Below are 21,699 nucleotides of genomic sequence, written 5' to 3'. Positions count from 1 at the left end.
ATATGGGGAAAATTAAAACCCATTTTGTCCCTATTCTCAAGAATCACTGATAATCAAATTTCCAAACATAGCTGTGTCGGTTAATAAATCGAATTTGCCACACACACTATGGAGGACCGTTTTTACTGGGCAACGAAGACACTGCAGTCTACTTGCTTCTATTTCTATACATTTTACCACGTACGACACACTAGAAACTGTTCTCGCCATGTTATGATTCGTCTAATTAATATACCAGTGTTATTAGCATTTGAAGGAAAACATCCTAATAATTTATATATCATTTAGTAAACTCTCCAATAGGACAGCTTTATTTCTTTTTCCTTTTTGCACAGTCGTTGTCTGTTTCTCGTCGGACGTGTAAAGGAACGGAAACTAAACAGCCACGTAGTAAACGGCGAAGCTCACCGAAAGGGTGAGTTTTTATTGTCCTTTAGGGAATTTGTCATCTTATCATTTGCACTTTGGTGCGGTAATATACTTACGTGATGTTGGGTAATTGGTTTGCCTCCTTACATTTTTCCAGAAAACGCCTTTCAGTTGGCGTCGTTGATTTTTGTTGCTAGCAACTTAGCAGCTTTAGCTTCCCTTTGGGTACACATCTAGCTGTTTTGTTAGCATGCTAACTAGCTTTAGCTACATACAGCCTGGTCTGTCATCTGCTTCTGGCTAGTGTGGGTGAACCAAAACAACCGAGCTAATCAATCTTTACGAAACGTATAGATTCTGTTTATCAGCTATGGGTTTGAATTGTGCCACTGACCGCCTCTACACATGAACTGCAGTACGTAACCTGTCTGCTGTCCAAATCAAAGGTTATCATAGTCTACACACTAAATAACATGATGCAAAACACAAAGGAGGTTTGGGTGATTCTACGGTGACAGTCCCCCTCAGTTCAAAAGTGAAATATTTGCCCAGTAACTGACAGAATGTCACTGCTTGTTTCCACTGAATTTTGCATTTATTGCCCTCTGACTGAAGACTTGCTGTATGACGGTCTCATGACAATTTGTTTCCTCCTGAAACTAAAAGCAGATTAATTTTGTTTCTGTGCTTTTTAGAATAAAATTTTTTATAAATTTCATACCATAAAATAAAATGTAAACAAAGGTTGAAGTATACGCATGAAGTGACACTTGACATGTTAAACAATATGTCATTATGTATTTATGGCCACTACTCATGTCAAATGTGATGAGATTGAATTGCATCATAAACAAAGAGTAGGCTACCTACGTTTATTGTAATAACAGACTGTAACATTTTCATGTAACCTAGAGACAAGTTGTATTTATTTGTGTTATGTATGAGTTTGTCTTGTGTATTTCTTATTTATTCAGACATCAGCATCATTTACACACAGTTGGATGTGACAGTAAAATAGATTTGGTTGGCTTGGTAATTTCTTTAATTTATGGAGTTTGTTTATAGGTGTCAGAAATGTAAAAGGTAAAGTAAAAAAAAAAAAAGATGAAACTATTTATATTTTGACTAGACAAGACAGCCCTGTTTACAATTTAAGCTTATTTTAAGGGTTCTCAATCTACTTAGCTGTTGTAGCGGCTTGTTACAGTGCTTGACTCTGGCTTATGTTTAAAGTAGGCTGTGCTGTTACATACTACAAGCGGACACTGGTGAGAAGCTGCAAGATAACTGATGTATTAATTGTCATCCTTTTCTTTCCTCAGTGATCAGACAGTAAGGTGTTCCTTGGCTCAGACACGTTCCTGGGGAGCCTCCGTCCCCAGAAAATGCTTTAAGTAAGACGTCATTTGCAATAAAGCGCCTGCTGCGCCGTGGCTGTTACTCTTCTCGGTGGAAGTGGATTGTGGTGATACATCAGAGGCTGTTGAGATGGAGGCCAGTAGAGAAGACCAAGTAATAAGGTGCAAGGAAGAGGGGGACTCCACTGTGGAAGTCAACACACTCAAAAAAGGGCTGGAGAGCATCCAAAAGACAAACGAGTTTCTTAACGGTGAGTGCTCTCTTTCAGGACGGATAAGGATTATTTAAATTGTGAGGTTTTGAATGAACGATGTGCGTTAACGTTAGCCACCACCCTACACTGGATGTCAGTGATGTAAAGAAGGTCGCTGGGTAACTGGAGCAGTTATGAAGAAATGGGCACTAAACCCCTTGGGCCTCCTCTTCATTCCTCCATGCTATCACCCATGCTTTGTTTAGTTTCACCTTTCCACTTTGTTCTGCAAATGTCCTTTTCTCTATGCATATTACTGCTAGTTTGTTTCTCCACAGTTTAGTTTTTTTTGGCAGGCCTGACCTGTTTTTGGTGATTACCACCAAAGGATGAGTTTCTTACTGCTCCATGTCTCACCGCTCTTTGAACTAACGTGCTAAATAACTAAACGGAGGTCTCATTAGTCATCAGCTATGTTTGTGTTCTGGTCATAGGAAGCTTTAGGAGGTGGAAAAAAATTACTGTGTTTTAGCCTTGGATTTGTAAACAATAGGGGGGAAAAAATACAGTAAAAAAACGTAAACAGCTTTACACACAACGAGCTGTAATTTTTGCAACCTTTTTTTTGATTTTGGCTTTTTTATATCAATAGCATTTACATTTAAGGAACCTTCAGCTCAAAGTTTTTCAGCATGTAACAGATAATTAAATTTTAATGCTGAGGATTAGAGACAACGTGCCATAGCAATTTGGTGTGTGACTCTGTAGACCTCTGGAAGCCTAAGAAAATGTTGCAGAAACCCTGTTTCACACACAACTTTGGTGGTAGTTAATATATTTTGAAGTTTTATTGACATATATTTTCTTTAATATTTAAAATGCATATTGACGCGGGTATCAATATCTCCCACTAGTGCATATGCTTTGGGCATCCACTCATTCCCCAAGTCAATACACCATTTGAAATCGTGTATAAACTATATAATACTAGGATGAGCAGCAGTATTGGCAAATATGGCAAATTGTGATGAATCCCAATTTTTCCAGCACTTTTCTCATGTGTATTTCTACCATTCTTTGGTTGCTGTAATGTAATATGTCAGGTTGTGGTTGTTGACATCAGTGAAGCTCCATCCGACTGCCAGTGTATTCCAAATGTCCTTTGCGAAATAAATATTACTCTCATGGATATTGCAATTACTATGTATGTACCAATTTCTTCTGTGGATAACAAGTGATGTGCGCAGATTAATAGAGTTATTTTTAAAAAATCAATATTTTTTTAATTTTTTGATTTGATAGGAACTAAAAGCTTTGCTATTTTAAAAACATAAGTCAGACTGTCTTAAAAAGGCTTAAAATGGACTGTATCTAAAGTCAAGGCCTTAAAATGCCTTAAATTTATTTTTAAAGAAATGCAAGTTGGTTTTGAGTATGTTTTGTAACTCAAGGTAGCTAGCTGCGACTTATCATAGGTAATAACCCTGGCAGCTAGTTTTTCTCTGTGTGTGTGTGGATAAGTGCAAATTTCTGACCAGTTGGCTGGACGACGTCCATTCTACCACTGCCTCACAGCCAGGAAGATCCCCCAATCATTCCCGATACTTTTCATTTCAGCTGGCATTAAAAACGTCTTAAGTTTTAGATTTGGATTGCTCAAACCTGTAGATATCTGGGCTGTCACAATACTTTGTGGGTTTCATCAGTTTAAATTGTCTTCCGCTTAGCAGATAATAAAAAAAAAATACTAAGAATCTCCGAAAGCAAAAGATAAAATATGCGTCTGTTAATATTGCGACAACCTCTTACCATCCATAAGCCAGGGTTTGTTTATGATGTAACTGCTACTAACGATGAAGCAAATAGATTCTTGAACCATACGCAGTTGTGCAAAAGTAAATGCAGCCACAGGAAGGTCTTAGCAACCAAGTATTGCGTTAAAATCACAACATAGTTGCTCGACAAAGCTGATCAGCCGGTTTGTCAGGACAATCGCATCTACTACAGCTGGTTCATGGCTATGTTTCACCTTCTGTAGAGGCATGCTCGCTTAAGGAATTTTCAAATCATGTTCACAAATGAAGCAAAAAACGCCTAAATGTGCTCGAATATTATCCACAAGGCTCATAGATGCCGCCCATTCTCCAAAGAAATGTCTGCTGTGGCATATTTTGAGGGAATCGGTGGGAGAAGAGTTGTTGCGCAAGATGTCACAGCTAAAAGCTCCAGACAATAACAGTACAAGTGACGAGACGTGGGAGAAAAAAATGAATCCAATGAACAGGACGGAGAGCTTGGTGAAGAGAGGATTGTTTACCAGAAAACTGGTGACTGATTCAGAAGCGCAAGATCATAAATAACTGGGAAGCAGAAGGTGTTTAGAGAAACTGCAAGTTGTCTTAAATCACCAAATAAGAAAAACAAATCAGACAAAGGGGAGGGAGGAGGTTGTATATAAAATAACATAACTGCTTTCTATAGATCTGTCAAATTTATTAGTATAGCACATTCCAGCAACAAGGCAGTTCAAAGTGCTTTACACCATAAAAACAATACAGTAACCAATTTTGAAACACGCAGTATACATTACATTTAGTCAAATACCGTCATCAAAATCGTGAAGGAAATACAAATCAAATATGTTGATCAATGTCCCACTTACTACGAATCAAAGGCAGCTGTAAACAGGTGGGATTTAGCACTGATTTTATAGGAACTCTGTGTTTCTGCATCTTTGCAGTTTTCTGGAAGTTTGTTCCAGAAACTAAATTCTGCTTCTCCATGTTTGGTTCTGGGGATGCAGAGCCGACCAGAACCAGAATACCTGAGTGGTCTGGAAGGAGCTAGTAAAAATGAAGTGTTTCGATCCTTTTTAGCAGGTTGACTTTGTTCTGAGAATCCACTGGGGAGACTCTGAATTGTTAAATCGCCATAGAAACGTATTGCTCCCAACAATTCAAAAACCACCGGAAATCACCATTATGTTTTCCCTTCCCCATCTATTTTAGGTCCTCTCTCTTCAGACGCGCTGCCAAACGGGAACGAACCGGCAGACGGCCTCGGTGCTGCTGGAGGCACCCTTCCAAACGGATCCCCCCCGCAGAGCAGCAGCTCTCCCATCAACCCGCCGAGCCAAGAGTCCTCCCCAGGTGTGGCTGCTTATCCACCCATGACGGTAGAGAAGGCTGAGGGCTCTAGTGCTGAGGTCAAGGTTCACAAGGGTGACGCTTTGCAGTCCCTCAAACTCAGTATGCCTATGCAGGAGACTGAACTGTGTAAGCAAAAAAAACAACAAACAAAAACAAATCAACAAAATATCAAGAGTGAATGCCACTTTCTGTCCGTTTCCCTCTCTATTTTTAATCCCTTTTTGCTGTGGAATGCTGTGATTTTTCACTTGTGAGAAGTTTTCATTGGAAATCTCTTTATAAGTGTTTTGCTTTTCTGCATTTCTAATCTATAGTTGACGGATATCTTGATTGGTGTGGGTGCTTCATTTGGAACATTGCGTGGGCTAATGGCTGCTTTGGAACTAATCCCCGTGTTATGTTAACTTTTCTTTGGTGATGTTTCAGTTTGGTGATGTTTTCTTTTTGTTATGATAAATGCTGTTTGTATGCATGAAAAAGCTGGTTATTTAGTTTGGCTCCTTATTAACTTCAAACTGGAAAATAACAGCATCACAACGGCATGAATCTGCTTAGTGTGCGACATGCAGGGTTCCTACACTGTCTTGTATACTGTTATATTTTTTATATTATTATAGGAATTGCAAATATTATATCAAAGCCATTTTAAAATGTCACATGTTGAAATTGCGATCAAAAGCACATTTTTCAGATATTGTGTACCTCTAGAAAACTTCATTTGTAGAATTAATTCTGTATGTTAGCTTCTCTAAAAGACTAAAAAAAGTAAATGAAGCTTGAATTTACTTGGAAAATGTGTTCTTTTTACACTGCATTCATATATTACCTTTAGTAAACATCAATAAAGAAACAACTTAGTTTGTGATTGTGGATTTTAGGATATTCTTGTAACTCTTGACTCGGTGCAGTCCTAAAGTTTCAATAGCTTTCTCTATTTTATGCTAGTTGTAAAACCTAGTTTTGTAAAATGAATATTATCTTGTATTGAAGAAGATGTTTATAATATGAGAAACTCATAGGAAATGCAAAAAAGAGCAATGAACTTCCATAAATGCTGCTACTTGTTCTGCACTTTCAGTTTACAATACATTATTGTTAGGGGTGCGCTGATTGATCGGCTTGATCGGCCCCAATTTTCTTAATTTTGAGTGATGAGTGATAGTTACACTAGAAACTGATCTTATCTGCCTTCACAAAGGTCTGAAAACAGTCAGTGTCCCCTTCGTCTCTGCCATAAGAGAAGACTTACTAAAAGGAAAAACAAGTCACAGCACAGTTGTCAATTTATCAACTTTTTTGCCAACATTTAGTGACTTTCCAGACACCTCTACTGACGTTTCCCGCTTAAAAGCCCCCAAAAATGACAAATCTGTATATTTAGATTTTATAACTGAGTGATAGTAAAAAAAAAAAAAAATTAAGAATTGGAATCAGCAGGTCATGCTTTTTAAAGACCGATCATCGGTCAGAAAACCGCAATTAGTGCACCTCTAATATTTGAAGTTGCACGTAAATAAATAAAAAATTGCTGGAAAACTAACATTTTGAAAAGTGTAGGAACCCTGTACAAGTCTCTACTATTCCATGGGGATGTTGTGTAGCTCCTTTTTTTAAACAATACTTGCTTTTCAAAGTGGCATTGCAGGAAGCTTTACCCATTAACAACATCTTCCTTGGAATCGAGAGACGTTGTTGTGACTTCACTAGTTCTGCTGCAATTTGTGCGGTGAGGAAGAGTCTTCAGTTTGGGCTACCTTCTCTCACTGCAGCCAACCAGAAACCATGTCTTGAGATGGAAAACGAGGAAAAGATTCGCCTGGAAGCTCGCCGGCGTCTGGAGGAGCAACTCAAACAGTACAGGGTTCAGCGGCAAAAGGAGAGGGTGAGTGATTGCTGCCACTGCTCTGCTTTTATTCCTATACTTACGTCATCTTTGATGAATCCAAGTTTGCTCTTAAAATCAGCCACGCTCGAGCAGAGCTTCTGCCAAAACTTGATATAAATCAAATTATTGCCCCAATTTGGATTTTATGAGCTCAACCAAAGGAAAATGATTCCTCTTTTTTACGACCTGCGCTCTAATCCATTTGTTGTGTTCCTCTGCCTTCGTGATTCTGTTTGTTCACTTATTCAGCTGGATCAAAGCTGGGATTAAATTTCACACAGAACAGCTCATTGGCTAGTTAGGTGACTTTGAAGGCTGTCGGGTGCACTGGAACTGGAAGACATTTTAAATATTAAAAATAAGTAAACTCAAATACAGAAAAAAACAAAATGTATTATGAAGTCCTTAAAGTAAGGGGTTCATTGAGACCAAAACACCAGACGGAAAACTTTTGTCAGTTTTTGGTAGAAAAATCAGAGAGAGAAAAACGATAAATGATGCAAGTGGAAAATATTGAGCTTGTTTTAATGTATCATGCGATTAATTGATTTATTGCTTATTGCGACAGGTACAGTTATTGATAGATTTTATGACTCTTTCCTCTTCCCAGGCTCATCGCACCCCTAAAAGTCGGCCCTTCAGTACTCTAGATCCTGAACTAATGCTCCATCCTGAGGCGCTACCGCGTGCTAACGCTGTTGCCATGACCAAGGAGTATTCTTTCCTCCGGACCAGTGTTCCCCGTGGCCCCAAACTGGGCAGCCTTGGAATTCCTCCCAGCAAGGAGAAGAAATCCAGATATCCACGTCCCAGTAAGATTCATTCCTTAGCTGACTACAAGTCTCCTGAGAGCGATGGAGGAGGAGGCAGCGGCGGCAGTGCTGGAGGTGGGGGCATGACCACAGCAGATGTCAGCCGGTCCTCCATCAGCTCCGTGTCCACGCTGTCAGAAGTCAGCATGCTGTCAGAGAGCAGCGCATGCGAGACGGACTCAAAGACCAGCACTTCGCTCCAGCTCACCGACAACGGCTCGGAGATGGACGGCAGCGAATCCGGAGTGAAGCCTGGCAATGACGGCAACGACAGCGACAGCTCCTCCTACAGCAGCGTGTCCACGAGGGGAACCTACGGGATGCTCTCGGCCGCCGTGGAACGGCAGCAGGGGCCGTACACGGTGGAGGGCAGGGAGATCGCTCCAGAGGCCGTGGGTCAGTTCCCGTCGCTGCAGGAGGTGCTGCAGGCGGCGAGCGACGAGCAGCACCTGCTGGAGATGGAGAGGGAGGGGACGGAAGAGCCACGCAGCCGGAGGGACAGTTTCTCCAGCAGGTATTGAATATTGTGTTATTCTTTTTGTTTTGTTTTTGTTTTTTTGCTTTTGCTAAATCTTCTGCATTTTTAAATTTCAGCGTTTCATTGGAGAGTTCAGTGATGGGTCACGATGAGATGCTCCAGGTGCTAAAAGAGAAAATGAGGCTCGAGGGGCAACTGGAATCCTTGTCATCTGAAGCCAGTCAGGTAATAAGCCACTACTGTCATTTTGTTGCTCCTTTCACATAAAATATTTATTCATTAAATCAACAGTTTAGAGATCCTGGGAGAAAGGCAGAGAGGAAGCTGAATCCCATCTAAGATGTTAACTATGAAAGAGTTTGTGTTTTTAAAATACTAAGTGGTTTGTGAGAATTTTTCAATGTAATTCTTGTGTTTTTTTATGGATTATGGGAAACTTTTCTTACTACCATTTGTTCTTATTTATTGTTATGTGAGGTCTTTTAGTTTTTAGTCAGGAATGTAATTTTGATTCCTTATTTCTTACTTGTTTAGCACACATTTGACATTAAAGTAGACTTTACACAGTTCTGACAAAATTAATATAGAGATTTTAAAAAATCACACAGAATAGAATAGAAATATCCTTTTATTGTCATATGGTAGGGAAATTCAGGTATTAAAAATATATAAAAATAAATGAACAAAATGAAGAATAGCATGCTGTACATTAAAGACAAGAATATAGCTTAAGCAAACTGCAATTATTGGAAATTATTGCTCTGATCCAAGGAATGTGCATCTTAGTAGGATATGTTTTTTCAAAATTGTACATAATGTGTTTGTGTATTTTGAGACCAGACTATTTGATACATCTTTCTTAATGCATAATGATTTTTTTTTTTCTTTTTTGCTGAGATAGTGCTGTGGTCAGCGCAAGGTGGTATTGCTTAATTATTGTGACCTATTGTGGGAATAACTGACCAGTAGAAGTGTTAATGTTGACGTTTGAGATCATTTCCCCCGGTATGGAGTGGACAAAAATGAGACAAATCACAAGCCAAGAACTAAATATGTAAAAATCTTTAAATGTCATCAAAAAAGCAGAAAACGAGAGTATATTGGAAAGCCACAGATGCAACACAAAATGAATAAATAAATTAATTTGTTTCCAGAGTCAACTGTTGTGACTCTGGAAACCCCTGGAAGACTTGGCTGAAGTTCTCTTACTACTTCCTCTTCCCTCTAGGCTCTCAAAGAGAAGACGGAGCTCCAGGCCCAGCTTGCTACAGTGAACGCTCAGCTGCAGGCCAAGAGAGAAGAGGCTCAGGTCAGCCAGGAGAGGCAAAGTGCTCTCAGCTCAGAAGTCGGCACGCTGCGCCAAAACTGCAGCCAGCTAGAGAAGGCCATGGTGGAGCTCCAGGGCAGCTTGGAGAACAAGAACGCCAGCTTGACCTCTCTAAGCAACGACCTGAAAGTTTCTGAAGACCAATACAACCGGCTGATGGCGAAGGTGGAGGAGCTGCAGAACACAATGACTTCAAGGGACAACACAGGTGACTTAACAGAGACAGAAGGGTTTCCTCTGCATGTAATTGATTGTTGCGCCACCACACCTTCAGAATGAAGTTTTTAAAATATATATATTTATTAAATCTATCGAAGATCACAATTGTTAGTTCTGGGACTTCTGAATCGATTCAAAATGCTCAAAATCTTTTCTTTTGCTTATCGCATTACGCGTTCACTCGGCCGTCTCCTGTGTATTTTTTTATAATTCTTTGATATATATTTTTTCATCTAAGAAAAATACAGGCAACTAAGCTAACTTTATACTAGTAATTCATGTTACAGAATGAATTGGTCAATTTAAACAGAATCTCTGGACCATTTGAGTAGAAAAATTATTTTCTGAATGAAAAATTGTTTCTGAATAGAATCATGGCCCTAAAAATTGGAATCAATTCGCTACACGCTGAAAGATTCACATCACTTATAAATATATAGCCTATATTTATTCAAACCATAATCCGAGTTTGAAGTGAAATGTTGAATTTTACTTTATTTGAAAAACCAGCACCGCCGACTCCTTCCAGTCCAGCAGAGAAGCGAGCTACTGTGTGCTGCGCTGCTTTCAGGAGTGAATAAAAAGATACAGACAGTTCAAAGTAGAAGGAGAGAAAAGATGAAACAATGTTACTTAAGGAAAATCAAGTTGAATGCATGCTGTGAAAATGACCCTAAAGTTAACATATGTTGCATTTGAACAACAGTAACGTACGTTTCAGACGTTTCAGACCTGTAGAGATGAGCATGTTTAGAAAACCTAGCACGATTAGAAAACTTTTTTTTTTCCCCCACAGTTCATGACCTGCGTCAGCAGATGGCAGGCCTCCAGGGTCAGTTGCAGCAGGTCCAGCTGGAGCGCAGCACCCTTCAGAGACGACTGAAGACCTCCCAGGCTGAGATCGACTCGCTGCAGCAGGTCAGGCAGTGGTACCAGCAGCAGCTGGCGCTGGCCCAGGAGGCCAGGGTGCGACTGCAAAGCGAAATGGCCAACATGCAGGTGGGAATCAGCCACGGTGGCAGGGAACTAGCAACGCAGGACGTTGCAGTCGGCCCCTGTTCACATCAACCTGTCTCTCTCGAAGGCGGGGCAGATGACTCAGTTTGGCGCCATGGAGCACCTGAAGCTGGAGAACGTGACACTTTCCCATCAGCTGACTGAGACCCAACACCGGTCCATTAAAGAGAAGGAGCGCATCGCTGTGCAGCTGCAAAGCATTGAGGTACATTCAGGGGTTCATATGAGTGCTTGAAATCCTTGGAAATGCTTGACTTTCAATCAAATGTGCTTGATATTCAAACTGCACAGTTTTATAAGAAATGTAATTTAATGTTTGATTTTATTTCTATTTGTTTTAACTATAAAACTTAGAGATTCATCCTCTCATTTTCCAGGGGATTTTTACAAAACAAACAAAAACAGTAATAAAAATCGTAATGAGTAAATCCGAAATATAATAACAAACATTCAACACAGAAAACATTTACAGTTGAAACCAGATATTTTCATACACCTAATAAAATCCACACACACGATTTCTTATTCTTAATGTGTCAGTGATTTATTGATTTGTTGTAATTGACTTATACTTTACACATTAAATGTTATTAAAATATTTTTTTCTGTTTGTTAAATTAGTTTTGTTCTCAAACCAGTCAGGTGGGTAGAGAGAGAAATTGTAAAACATAACATTTTGGTGTATTTTAGTTATCCTTGGATTGCTTTCTAAGACATTATTAATAACAATAATAAACAGTATTGAATAATAGTGAGTAATTTAAACTGTTTTTTAGTTCAGTTTTCATCTCCAAAGTGCGGTGCGGGAAAAGTTTGAAAACTTGCGTTGAAATTGCTTGAGAAGTACTTGAAAATAAAACCCTAAACTGAAAAGCTGCTGGGTTCATTGTTTGTATTTTTTCATCTGCGATGCAGGCCGACATGCTGACCCAAGAGGCCGCCTACAAACAGATCCAGGACGCAAAAACCATGGTGGAAGACGACCTGCAGCACAAACTGGAGGAGTTTGAGGAAGAGCAAGAGCGCCTGGTAAAGCTGGCCAACACAGCCACGACGCTGGAGAGGGAACTGGAGCAGGTAGTTTCTGCAAAATCCAGAGAAAAGCTGGTAAACTTGGGCGGTAAACCTTGTGACCTTTGTCTTTCATATTTCCCGTGGTAGGTCAAGTTGACACTTTCCCAAAAGGACTTGCAGCTGCAGTCGCTTCAGAAGGAACACCTGGAGCTGATGCGCCAGCTGACGACGACTCAGGAGATGCTACAAACCAAAGAGCAGTCCATCAACCAGCTTGAGGCCAGGTACCAGGAGCTGGAGGCCCAGCTGGCCGAGCTGCAAACAGAGAGCGCCGCCAAGGACGACACCATCCAGTTCCTCCAGAACGAGAAGATCGTCCTGGAGGTGGCGCTGCAGGCCGCCCGAGCCGATAAGAGCCAGCTGGACGAGGGGGCCGAGCGGCTGGGCGAGGATGTCCTGGTGGCCTCGGACATCCTGGACCAGCTCAGACAGGAAGTCCAAATCAAAGCCAGTCAGGTAGAAGACAAGAGTGGAAACGGTTTGTCACAGTTTGAACACTTTCTTGAGGGTCACTTATTTAAAAATGTTTCAAAATTTGTAGATTGAATCTCTGCAACAAGAGAATAATTCCCTGAAGAAACAAGCGCAGAAATTAAAGGAGCAGTTCCAGCAACAAAAGGTAATACATCTTCTTCTTTTATTCTTTTTTTTATTATTATTTTAGTCGTCTTTATTGGTAAAATCTGAAGACAGGACATAAATGTAGAAATTGGGCCTGAACGTCCCAGCTGGCTGATGGTGACGGTGTTGTGGGAGGATGCCAAACGGCAGTCAACTTCTATGACGAATGCCTGAAGTGCTGGTTGGCATGCCGCGCTGCACGGAGCAACGGCTGCTTTATCACTCTGACAGGCTGTCACACAGAGGGTGGAGCTGAATGACAGAGCAACAAAAAAAAGTTCAATTTACTGCATCTTTAAAAGCCGGAGCTTTTTGTCGAAGCGTCAGCGCTCGTGTTCATCAAGTCTATGAAAGCAGTTCGCCGCTGACACCGACGGGTTTTGTGGAAAATGCGGTTTTGTTCCGTTCAACATATCAGTGTGAGAGCAGCAGCAAAAGCATGAAGTTGTCAAATGTGCTTTCTGCTGAAAAGAACAAAAAGCTAAATATTTCTTTTTGTTACGACGCAACAAAAATAAACATGTATATTTTTTAACACTAATTACACAGCCCACAGGAGAATAGGAGTGTTTAATTAGCCAATGAGCTTTGTACATTTTGGGGAGTTGATGGAATAGAAAAAATTATTATCCCACAGTGGGAAAAAAAATTCTGAAAAATTAGTTGAATTTTTGTCTCATTTGTTATTTTTTTATTATTTAAAATTTTTTTATTTTTTTTTATTACCCCTACATTACACATGTCTATTAATTTATCTTGTACCTTCCCAATTGTTACTATCTAGACATGCTAAAGTTCCTAATGCAGGTTTTCTACATTTCCTAGTAGAAAAAAAGGAGAAAAAAACTGGTTTTGACCTGTAAAGTTTTTTATTATTATTATTTAATTCAGGCAATGAAGAAAATAAGGTTGTATTTCTTCTACTCACAATTTTAGGTTAACATCTGACCTGAGTTCCCAAATGATGCAATAGGATTAAAACAATCTTGTCGATCAAAACAAATATAAGCAAGACATGTCTTAAAAAGTTCTTCTTGAACATTTAATAAGACTAAAAAACAAAACAATGTTTCTGAATGGACAGGTGATGGTGGAAGCGTACCGTCGGGACGCTAGCTCCAAGGACCAGCTCATCAGCGAGCTGAAGTCCACCAAGAAGCGGCTGCTGGCTGAAGTGAAGGACCTGAAGCAGGAGCTGCTGAGCGCCCAGGGCGAGAAGCAAAAGGCCGAGCTGGAGCAGGCCCGCTTGCAGACGGAGGTGGCCAGAGTTCAGGAGCAGATGAACAACATGGAGGCCCATCTGCAGGCCATCCAGACGGAAAGGGATCAGCTTGAAACCCAAATTCAGGTACAGTTTTTTTTTTTAAAGCAAATTTTCAGTTTATTCAAAGTATATTTTGTTGTGAAGGAAAAATATCTTCCGTGCCTTCCTTACTCAGTCCCTGCAGTACGATCAGAGCCAGCTCATCGCGACTCAAGAGAACGAGAGCTTGAGGAAACAGGTGGAGCAGATGGAGGCGGAAGCCAAAAAGTGAGTCATGTTCTGCTTGGAGGTCTCAGCAGTTAGAAACAATCCGACACAAATGATTTATATACATCTCAGAAACACAAACAACACGGTTCTGTGTCGATTTTGTCTGAGGATTAACACGTCCGAGTCGTGCGGTGTGTGTATGTGTGTGAAGAAGCCTGCCCGCTATGTTCTTTTAACTGCTACGTGTGTCCAAACAGGGCCATCTCGGAGCAGAAGGTGCGCATGAAGAGGCTGGGAACGGATCTGACCAGTGCTCAGAAGGACATGAAGGCCAAACACAAAGCCTACGAGAACGCTGTGGGCATTCTGAGCAGGAGGCTCCAAGAGGCTCTGACCGACAAGGAGACGGCGGAGGCAGAGCTAGCCAAGCTCCGCGCCCAGCTGTCAGATGGCGGGAACAGCCAGGCCTTACAGGTAAAGTTGACGGAGCTTTAAAAATCTTTAAGTGAATATTTTATACACAGCTGAAACTTTAAATCTTCATTTTGTTTTTTTCTGGCAGAAAAATCTGATTGTCTAAAAGCTGTTAAAATTATATATTTTATTCAGGAAAAAATTGAGGCCCTGCAAGCCGAACTGCAGACTGTCACAAAGAGCAAGACCATGTTGGAAAAGGAGTTACAGGAAGTGATCACTCTCACCTCCACGGAGCTGGAGGATTACCAGGAGAAGGTTCTGGAGCTGGAGGATGAGGTAAAAATAATTTTAAAAATAAATAAATAAAAAAGCTTTTTTTATTTTGATCTTACAGAATTTCTCAGAGTTCATGTTCTGGGTCGTTTTTTCCCCCCTTCAGCTCCAGGAGTCGCGCTGTTTCAAGAAGCGGATCCGGAAGTTGGAAGACGCCAACAAGAAGTTGGCGCTCGAGCTGGAGCACGAAAAAGGGAAACTCGCCGGTTTGTCACAGTCCCATAATGCATTGCGGGAGCACGCCAACATTTTGGAGTCTGCCTTAGCGAAGAGGGAGGCAGATCTTGTCCAGCTAAACTTGCAGGTGAAAAAAAAAATCATGTTTGCATCTCAGTTTAGGCAACAAGCTTCTCTATGATATGCCTGAAATGTCGAAAGAAAAACAAACGGATGTAAGGAGTTGGCTACAGTTTTTTCTTACCGTTTCTCTTTAGGTCCAAGCTGTTCTTAAGAGAAAAGAAGAGGAGGACCAACAAATGAAGCAGTTGGTTGAGACTTTACAGCTTGCTCTGGAGAAAGAGAAAACCAAAGTGAAAGACTTAAAGGAACAGGTATGAAGAATAGCAAGGTGAAGTGTGAACGGAAGCAGTTAAAAATCACACTGTAGCATACCAGGGACTAAACTCCTTAAGATTTGAATTTGTTATACTTCCATAAAAGGAATTCAACTTTTGCATGATTGGTATCTGAATTTACAGTTGCATTGTTTTCTAACATTTTTCTTTTGTTTTTCCACATATGCCATTTAAATAATTTAAAAATAAAACTTGTTTTTTTTTTAAATAATGGGCTGGAGTAGAGAAAATACCTCTTCTTTCTCCAAAAAAAAAAATGTTGCGTTTACGGATGTTTATAATCTTTAATTTCAGCTGAATAGCTGGACTCCCAGTCATGCTACAGCTAATTTTGTCATCTTATTGTATTGGAGTAACAATTGATTTAAAACTAAAGAGGAACTTTGAATAATTAGAGAATACCTATGGACCAAATTAGAGTTGCACAATATAACAAATTGCCATTACAGTATCAATATGAACATTATAGCAATCAAAAGAAATTTTTTGACTATAATGTGTTTAGATATTGAATTTGTATGTGCACAATACTTTAGCCTGTTTATTGGACATTTGTTGCCCTCAGTATTGACACTCATTTAGTTTTTGGCAACACTGTGATTAAAGGAAGGAAAGTAAAGGAGTCAAAAAAATGTGAGTTAATTATAATCAATATATTTACATTGCAATAACAGTGTAATTACGTGCTCCCCTGATGCCATACAGGATAAATGAGCATGTTTTATATGACTCAGATTCTAAAAATAGAAATAATTGGGAGCTGCAGCTAATTAAGAAAGGTGCAAATGGAGGAGAAAATATTGTATCTTTACAGATTTCATGCAAAATATAACTAGGCACCAATGAATAACAAAATGTTGTGCATTTCAGATTGACTATTATAAAGAATACAGATACAATTAGATCTCAATTCTATCTCATAGCATAGTTAGAAACTAATATATAATTTCTAAAAAAGGATTTTTATTGTACATCTTTGTTGCGTTCTTCAATTCTGCGTTAGAATTTGGAGATTCTGTAAAACTTTGCTCTTTTCAGGTTGTAATTCTATCATACGTCCTCTAGGTGGCAGCAGCAAAGGCAGAGGCAGCCCATAACAGACGGCACTACAGGGCGGCCATGCTTGAGCTGTCAGAGATCAAGAAGGACCTGCAGGCCAAAGAGGACCTGGTGAAAGCTCTGCAGAACGAAGCTCAGAAACTACAGTACGTACACGTTGCCCTGACGACTGCAGAAATAGAAAATGCACGTTTTAATCTGTAGTCGCGTCCATAATTCATGTGGAACGTGTGGCGCTCCGCAGGGCTCAGGACGACCAGCACGCTCAGGATGTTTCCAGGTTCCAGCAGGAGCTCGCTGAGGCTCATTCCCAGCTCCAGATCCTGCGAAAACAACTCGATGAGGAACTCGCTAAGCAGCCCCTCACCAACCAAGAGGTATAAACTCCCCCAAAAGTTTATAGCTAAATCACAGAAAAGACACAATATTCCTGTTGATGCTTTTCTTCTGCAGTTCCTCTTGTAGCCGAGGCACTTTGAATGTGCAGCCTTTCGGTTTTATAAAGACTGATTCAGTTCTTTTTTGTTTTTTTTCTGACCCATCACTCGTCGTAGATCAAATATCTTCGAGTTGCATGGATGTCTAATATTTTCTGCTGATTCAGGTTGAGGACCTGAAGTGGGAGGTGGAGCAGAGGCAGAGGGAGATTGAAGCACAGAAGCAGCAGCTGGAGATGATGGAACAGTGCCACCACAGAGAGCTGGACAACTTACAGATCGCCCTGCAGGCAAGCCTCCACTTTGTTTCTACATCAGTGTTTCTCAATCTTATCTCATTTACCAAACATCACGGACCACCTAGCTTGAAATTCCACCTGCCCGCAATAGCAACATCTTAATAAACACAAACTGAAATGAAAATATTAGACTCTTAACTCACAAATGAGAAAGGTGGTGCTGTTTTGTAAATATGACTGGCCATGAACAATTTTACTCAGGCTGCTTTGATTCTGAAAGTGTGGATTCTAAGCTTTCCAATGAGAAAAAAAAACACAAGGAATTCAAAAAAGAAGTTGTTCTTTGTTACAAGTGTTGTATGTGTAAACATATTAGGACTATTTGTAATTTAGAAGCATAATAAAAGAAAAAAAAAGACTTGAGTTGCTTTTGGTGCGAAGAAAGCCCAACATAAATATCTATTTCATTTTCGGTGTTAAGATGCAGTTAGTCAGTGGTGTGGTGTAGCGCTGCTACCTGCCTCATCACCATCACGGCACACACAGCACAGCTGCAGCGGATCAGCCCCAGTGTGGGCAGACTTAGACCTTCATGCTGGTGGCATGCTATGTACCGTAATAATGTAATAAAAATAAAGTTGTGCAACTCACCCGAGAAACTGAAAAATATTTCTGCAGACATGAATTCCTCCAACGATGTAAACAATCCTGGCATTGTTTTCATTCCACCAGTATCTTCAGTTTTTCTTTTGAGTGCCCCGCTTGTAAGACACTATTATTATCCATTATTATTTTTTAACAAAAACGTTTGACAAGCTAACTTTGCATCATACTTTGAGGTTACGTCACTGTAAATTAACGCTCGTTTATGTACAGTACCTTGCAAATCACGGTTTGAGAAAGACCGTTCTAAAGTATACACACAAAACTATATGGAATTAGTGTAACGAATGTTTAAATCATGGAATTGCTTTGAACAAAGCTACCTGTTCGTTTGGCAGGATGCTGTGGTTTCTGCTCTTTTTGTTGTTTAAAATTAAAGCGCAGCTGTCTTCTTTCAGAACATAAAGGTGGAGCTGGACACCGTCCAGGAAGAGCTGAGCAGCACCAGAAAGGACAAGTTCATGCTTCAGGCCAAAGTGGGCGAGTTGAGAAACAGCATGAAGACCATCCTGCTGCAGAACCAGCAGCTCAAACAAGACCTCAAACAGACTCGTCTCAGGAAGGTAAGACATCTTTCAGCTCCCTTTATACAAGAGGCTGTGTAAGAGTTGAGTGCTGACGTGACTAAGCGTGTCCCTGTGATGATGTCGTTGTTGGAGCAGCAGCGGATGGAGCTGAAGAGTGACGGGAACCCATCAAACCCAGTAACCCCAGTTAAGATCCCAGACTGCCCGGTGCCCGCCTCGCTGCTCGATGAATTACTGAAACCGTCAACTTCCGTAAACAAGGAACCTCTGAACAACCTGCACAACTGTCTACGACAACTAAAGTAAGCGATCAAGCTGAAAGTAATTGTCAAACTTCGATGTGACTTATTGGGATTTTATGTTGTGCCAACACAAAACTCGATGTAATGGTTAGAGAGGAAGTAACTCTGGATGAGCTGTAGAGATTCACAGCTCAAGTGGGAGAAGACTTTTTTTTACAGGACGACTATCTGTTAGGCAGTCCACAAATCTGACCGTTTTATGTAACAATGGCAAGAAGAAAGCAGTTGGTGGAGGAATATCGCAGGAAATCATGTTTGCTGTTGCTAAAATCTATATGGGGAACATGGCAAACATGTGGATAATCAAATGAGACCAGAATGTAACTAAAGCTAACAATGTTTAGACAAGCAGAGAGGAAATGGACGTGGTAGAACGATTTAAGTCAAAATCCAGACTTAAATGCTTCTGAAAAATTAATGTTCAGAGCTACTCTCCATCCAATTTCACTGAGCGGTAAACCATTTAGTAAAGAAAAAGCAGTGTAAACTTTACACTAGGTGTGGAAAAGTACTGAATACATACCCGGAACAACTTACAGTAAGAATTTCAGCAACATTATTGTTTTATCAAAACAAGTCTCTCTTGTAAATGAGATCTTGGATCTCAATGAGAGGACCTGTAGAAATAAAGATGAAATAAAAATAACATGTATCAAATCAGGTACAAATTATCAAATCAGGGCGGGGCTAACCATGCATTTCACTTTTCTTCCATTATTTCTCTTAGCATTAAAAAGAAGTTGAAGATCATTTACTACATGGTGTCCACACAGCTTTACAAAGTTTTATATTCTTGTATATAAAAGTGTACTAAAACAATCCCAGTTGGCCTTGAGTACGTTAATCTGAGGTCTTACATTTTCTCGGGACAGGACTACTAGTCTCGTTTTGTCTTTCTAGTTTATTTTTCTTGTGGGAATTTTCTGTCGAGCAAATATTTGAGTTGCATGCAGACATCTTCATTTCGGTGTTTGAGGCTAGCGCTTACTAGCTACTAGTAGACCCTTGCTATAGCTAGCTGGCTAACATTTTTGTATCTGTCATCGCCAGTTGACTGGACGACGTTCCTCTTTGCCACCGGCTCCCTTCTGTTTCCAGCCCATGCAGGGTTTACGTGCATTCTGTGCAAAAAAAAAAACTTGGGACTACTACTTGTAAAAAATTTATATTTTACAACATAAAATACACAATTTTCTTTTGACCATTTCTGTCGTGATACAGGCGTTAACTTTCCCTTCATAATTGTCTTAAAAAGCATTCAATTTGAGTTGGTGAAACCTGGAGAAACTCGGTATTACCTTTTAATTACCATGGCTTTATTATGTTGTTCTGTCACATAAAATGTCAAAATGCAAATTTTAGTGACTGTAACATGGTGAAATGTGGAAAGATTTTCAAGGCACTGTATTAGCTGTTGTCACATGGCACTTTGGGATTAAAAAGTCTTTTCCTTTTTGCTCTTAGGGAGGAGATGGACAGCCTCCAGAAGCAGATGGAGGAGCACACTGTGACTGTAAATGAATCAGTGAACTCATGGACAAATGCAGAAGAGGGATTGGCTCAGCTGGGATTTGACAACAATATCTCCAACTCGCCAAGTGCGGTAAAACGTGTTGTGGAAAATAATAACGGAGCAGAACAGCAGCAATCATAACTACACAGCCCTTTCTCAGATGAAGCGGGACGGGGGTTGGGGGTATTATCCACAAAGGCACTTTTGAGCCCCCACACTCGCTTTCTCTAAAAAGAAATTGCTGCCAACATTTGGCATTCCTCCCTTCAGCACTCAAGTGCTTTTGCAGATACTTTCTATACCATAGCTTTATTCTTTTGTGTTTATTTTATGGGTTAAATTTATATTATGCATTTGTCACATTTATTTATTAAGATTTAAGAAATTAGAATGTTTGAAAAATTATTTCCTTCTAAGGATCCCCCCTGTAAAAGTTTCAGAAATGGCGTAAAGATGAATCCTTTCCCTCACAAATTAGCTAGTTTTCCTCCACTAGATTCCAGTAAGTCCTCCCCCCTTGCAAAATCGGTTGCGTCGATGCTGCTCAGCGAAGAGTTTTTTGACAGAAACTACATCCTGTTCTTCCATATATTTGTGCCTGTTTTCTCGTGACTTTTCCCATCTGCTGTTTTGCTAATACTGACTTCAGTTTGTAATGAAACTGTTATCACTCCTATTCGTAAAGTTAGACGACATGTACAGTTGGGCTCAGATTTTGTTTTTGATTGCCTCTTGTTAAAATGCAATGTTTATCAGGTAATCATATCAACTTTCATTTCCAATCTGTAAAAAATATTCCTGTTATGTTAGTCTAACATGAACTTCAGTAATTTGTATGCAAAAAAAGCCTTAAGCAATGTTTAAAATGCTGTACAGGGCAAAGTTGTTTGGAATGAGTGTCTTTTCTGGTCAGGGTGTGTGCAAAATGAGATGTTATTGTACAGGTGAACTAATCCTTACTGAAGAGCTGTTTATTGTAAGTAAAACACATGAAGTGATATTGCACACTAGATGATCAAGAGTGAACTGACAAAATAAGCTGTTAAAATGAAATGAAAAGTTACATCTACTAACAGCAGGTATTGCTTGTTTATTTTTGATTGTTACATTTGGTACTTACTGTATTTACAAAAGAAAAACTTGGATTCACCAAATGATATTGGTGAACTCTGTTCCTGGTGTTATGGGAAGGTTCACTGTTTTTCAGAGGTTAATATATATAATATGTGTGTCCTTTTTGTAATGTTAACTGATCAGATTTATGTTGGCATAAAAATTTAAAAAAACCTGACATCGAAATGCAAAAAGAGATCTAATGACAAATCAACCAGGATTTTAATGTTAGGGTTGTAATGGATTGTTTCTTTCTGCATGCAGTTGTGCTGCAGCCCTTTTACTCCTGGATTGTAATTATTAGTCCTATACGTATTCTTGTAAACTATAAAAGGGACACAAATATTAAATAAATGCCTGTTTGGGGCATTAATAACAAATGTACTCAGACTACACTATAAATTTATTTTATGTTGTCTGCATACTTACTCTGGCTGTTTTGTTCTTTTTCCCCCCCCCAAAGACTGGAATTGTTCCCGATGAAATGTTTGTTTTGGAAAATGTCATCGCATTCATGATAAAGAAAATTGCACTATTCATATTC

General features: G+C 39.8%; 2 protein-coding genes across 4 annotated transcripts in view; one reads left to right on the top strand and one right to left on the bottom strand.

The window, feature by feature from the left end:
• The window catches only part of galnt9 (polypeptide N-acetylgalactosaminyltransferase 9), a 1,026,805-nt gene that overhangs the window by 698,610 nt on the left and 306,496 nt on the right, over window positions 1-21,699 (bottom strand). The window lies entirely within an intron of this gene.
• On the top strand, window positions 167-21,696 carry golga3 (golgin A3). 3 transcript variants are annotated; one of them, XM_008417618.2, is made up of 24 exons: window positions 167-415; window positions 1,692-1,978; window positions 4,930-5,196; window positions 6,840-6,952; window positions 7,566-8,281; window positions 8,362-8,470; window positions 9,474-9,780; window positions 10,588-10,790; window positions 10,876-11,013; window positions 11,724-11,885; window positions 11,970-12,338; window positions 12,424-12,501; window positions 13,588-13,851; window positions 13,943-14,034; window positions 14,235-14,451; window positions 14,587-14,730; window positions 14,834-15,031; window positions 15,162-15,278; window positions 16,368-16,507; window positions 16,606-16,738; window positions 16,966-17,088; window positions 18,099-18,263; window positions 18,363-18,529; window positions 19,994-20,183. In XM_008417618.2, the coding sequence occupies exons 2-24, from the start codon at window positions 1,858-1,860 to the stop codon at window positions 20,181-20,183; spliced, it is 4,533 nt and encodes a 1,510-aa protein (XP_008415840.1). In that variant the 5' UTR covers window positions 167-415; window positions 1,692-1,857. The 3 variants fall into 3 exon arrangements, with proteins under 3 accessions (XP_008415840.1, XP_008415841.1, XP_017162083.1); XM_008417619.2 differs by having other exon boundaries at window positions 168-415; window positions 4,930-5,070; window positions 19,994-21,696; XM_017306594.1 differs by lacking the exon at window positions 167-415 and having other exon boundaries at window positions 1,858-1,978; window positions 19,994-21,696.

Source organism: Poecilia reticulata, linkage group LG9 (assembly GCF_000633615.1).
Source record: "Poecilia reticulata strain Guanapo linkage group LG9, Guppy_female_1.0+MT, whole genome shotgun sequence".
In the NCBI taxonomy this organism is placed as follows: domain Eukaryota; kingdom Metazoa; phylum Chordata; class Actinopteri; order Cyprinodontiformes; family Poeciliidae; genus Poecilia; species Poecilia reticulata.
This window is presented reverse-complemented; position numbering and strand designations above follow the sequence as displayed.

Excerpts from the sequence above, each read along its gene's own strand:
- golga3 (XM_017306594.1), top strand. The coding sequence starts at position 1,858 with ATGGAGGCCAGTAGAGAAGACCAAGTAATAAGGTGCAAGGAAGAGGGG. Across the intron at positions 8,282-8,361 it reads AGGGACAGTTTCTCCAGCAG|CGTTTCATTGGAGAGTTCAG; the intron begins GTATTGAATATT and ends TTTAAATTTCAG. Across the intron at positions 16,739-16,965 it reads AGCCCCTCACCAACCAAGAG|GTTGAGGACCTGAAGTGGGA; the intron begins GTATAAACTCCC and ends CTGCTGATTCAG.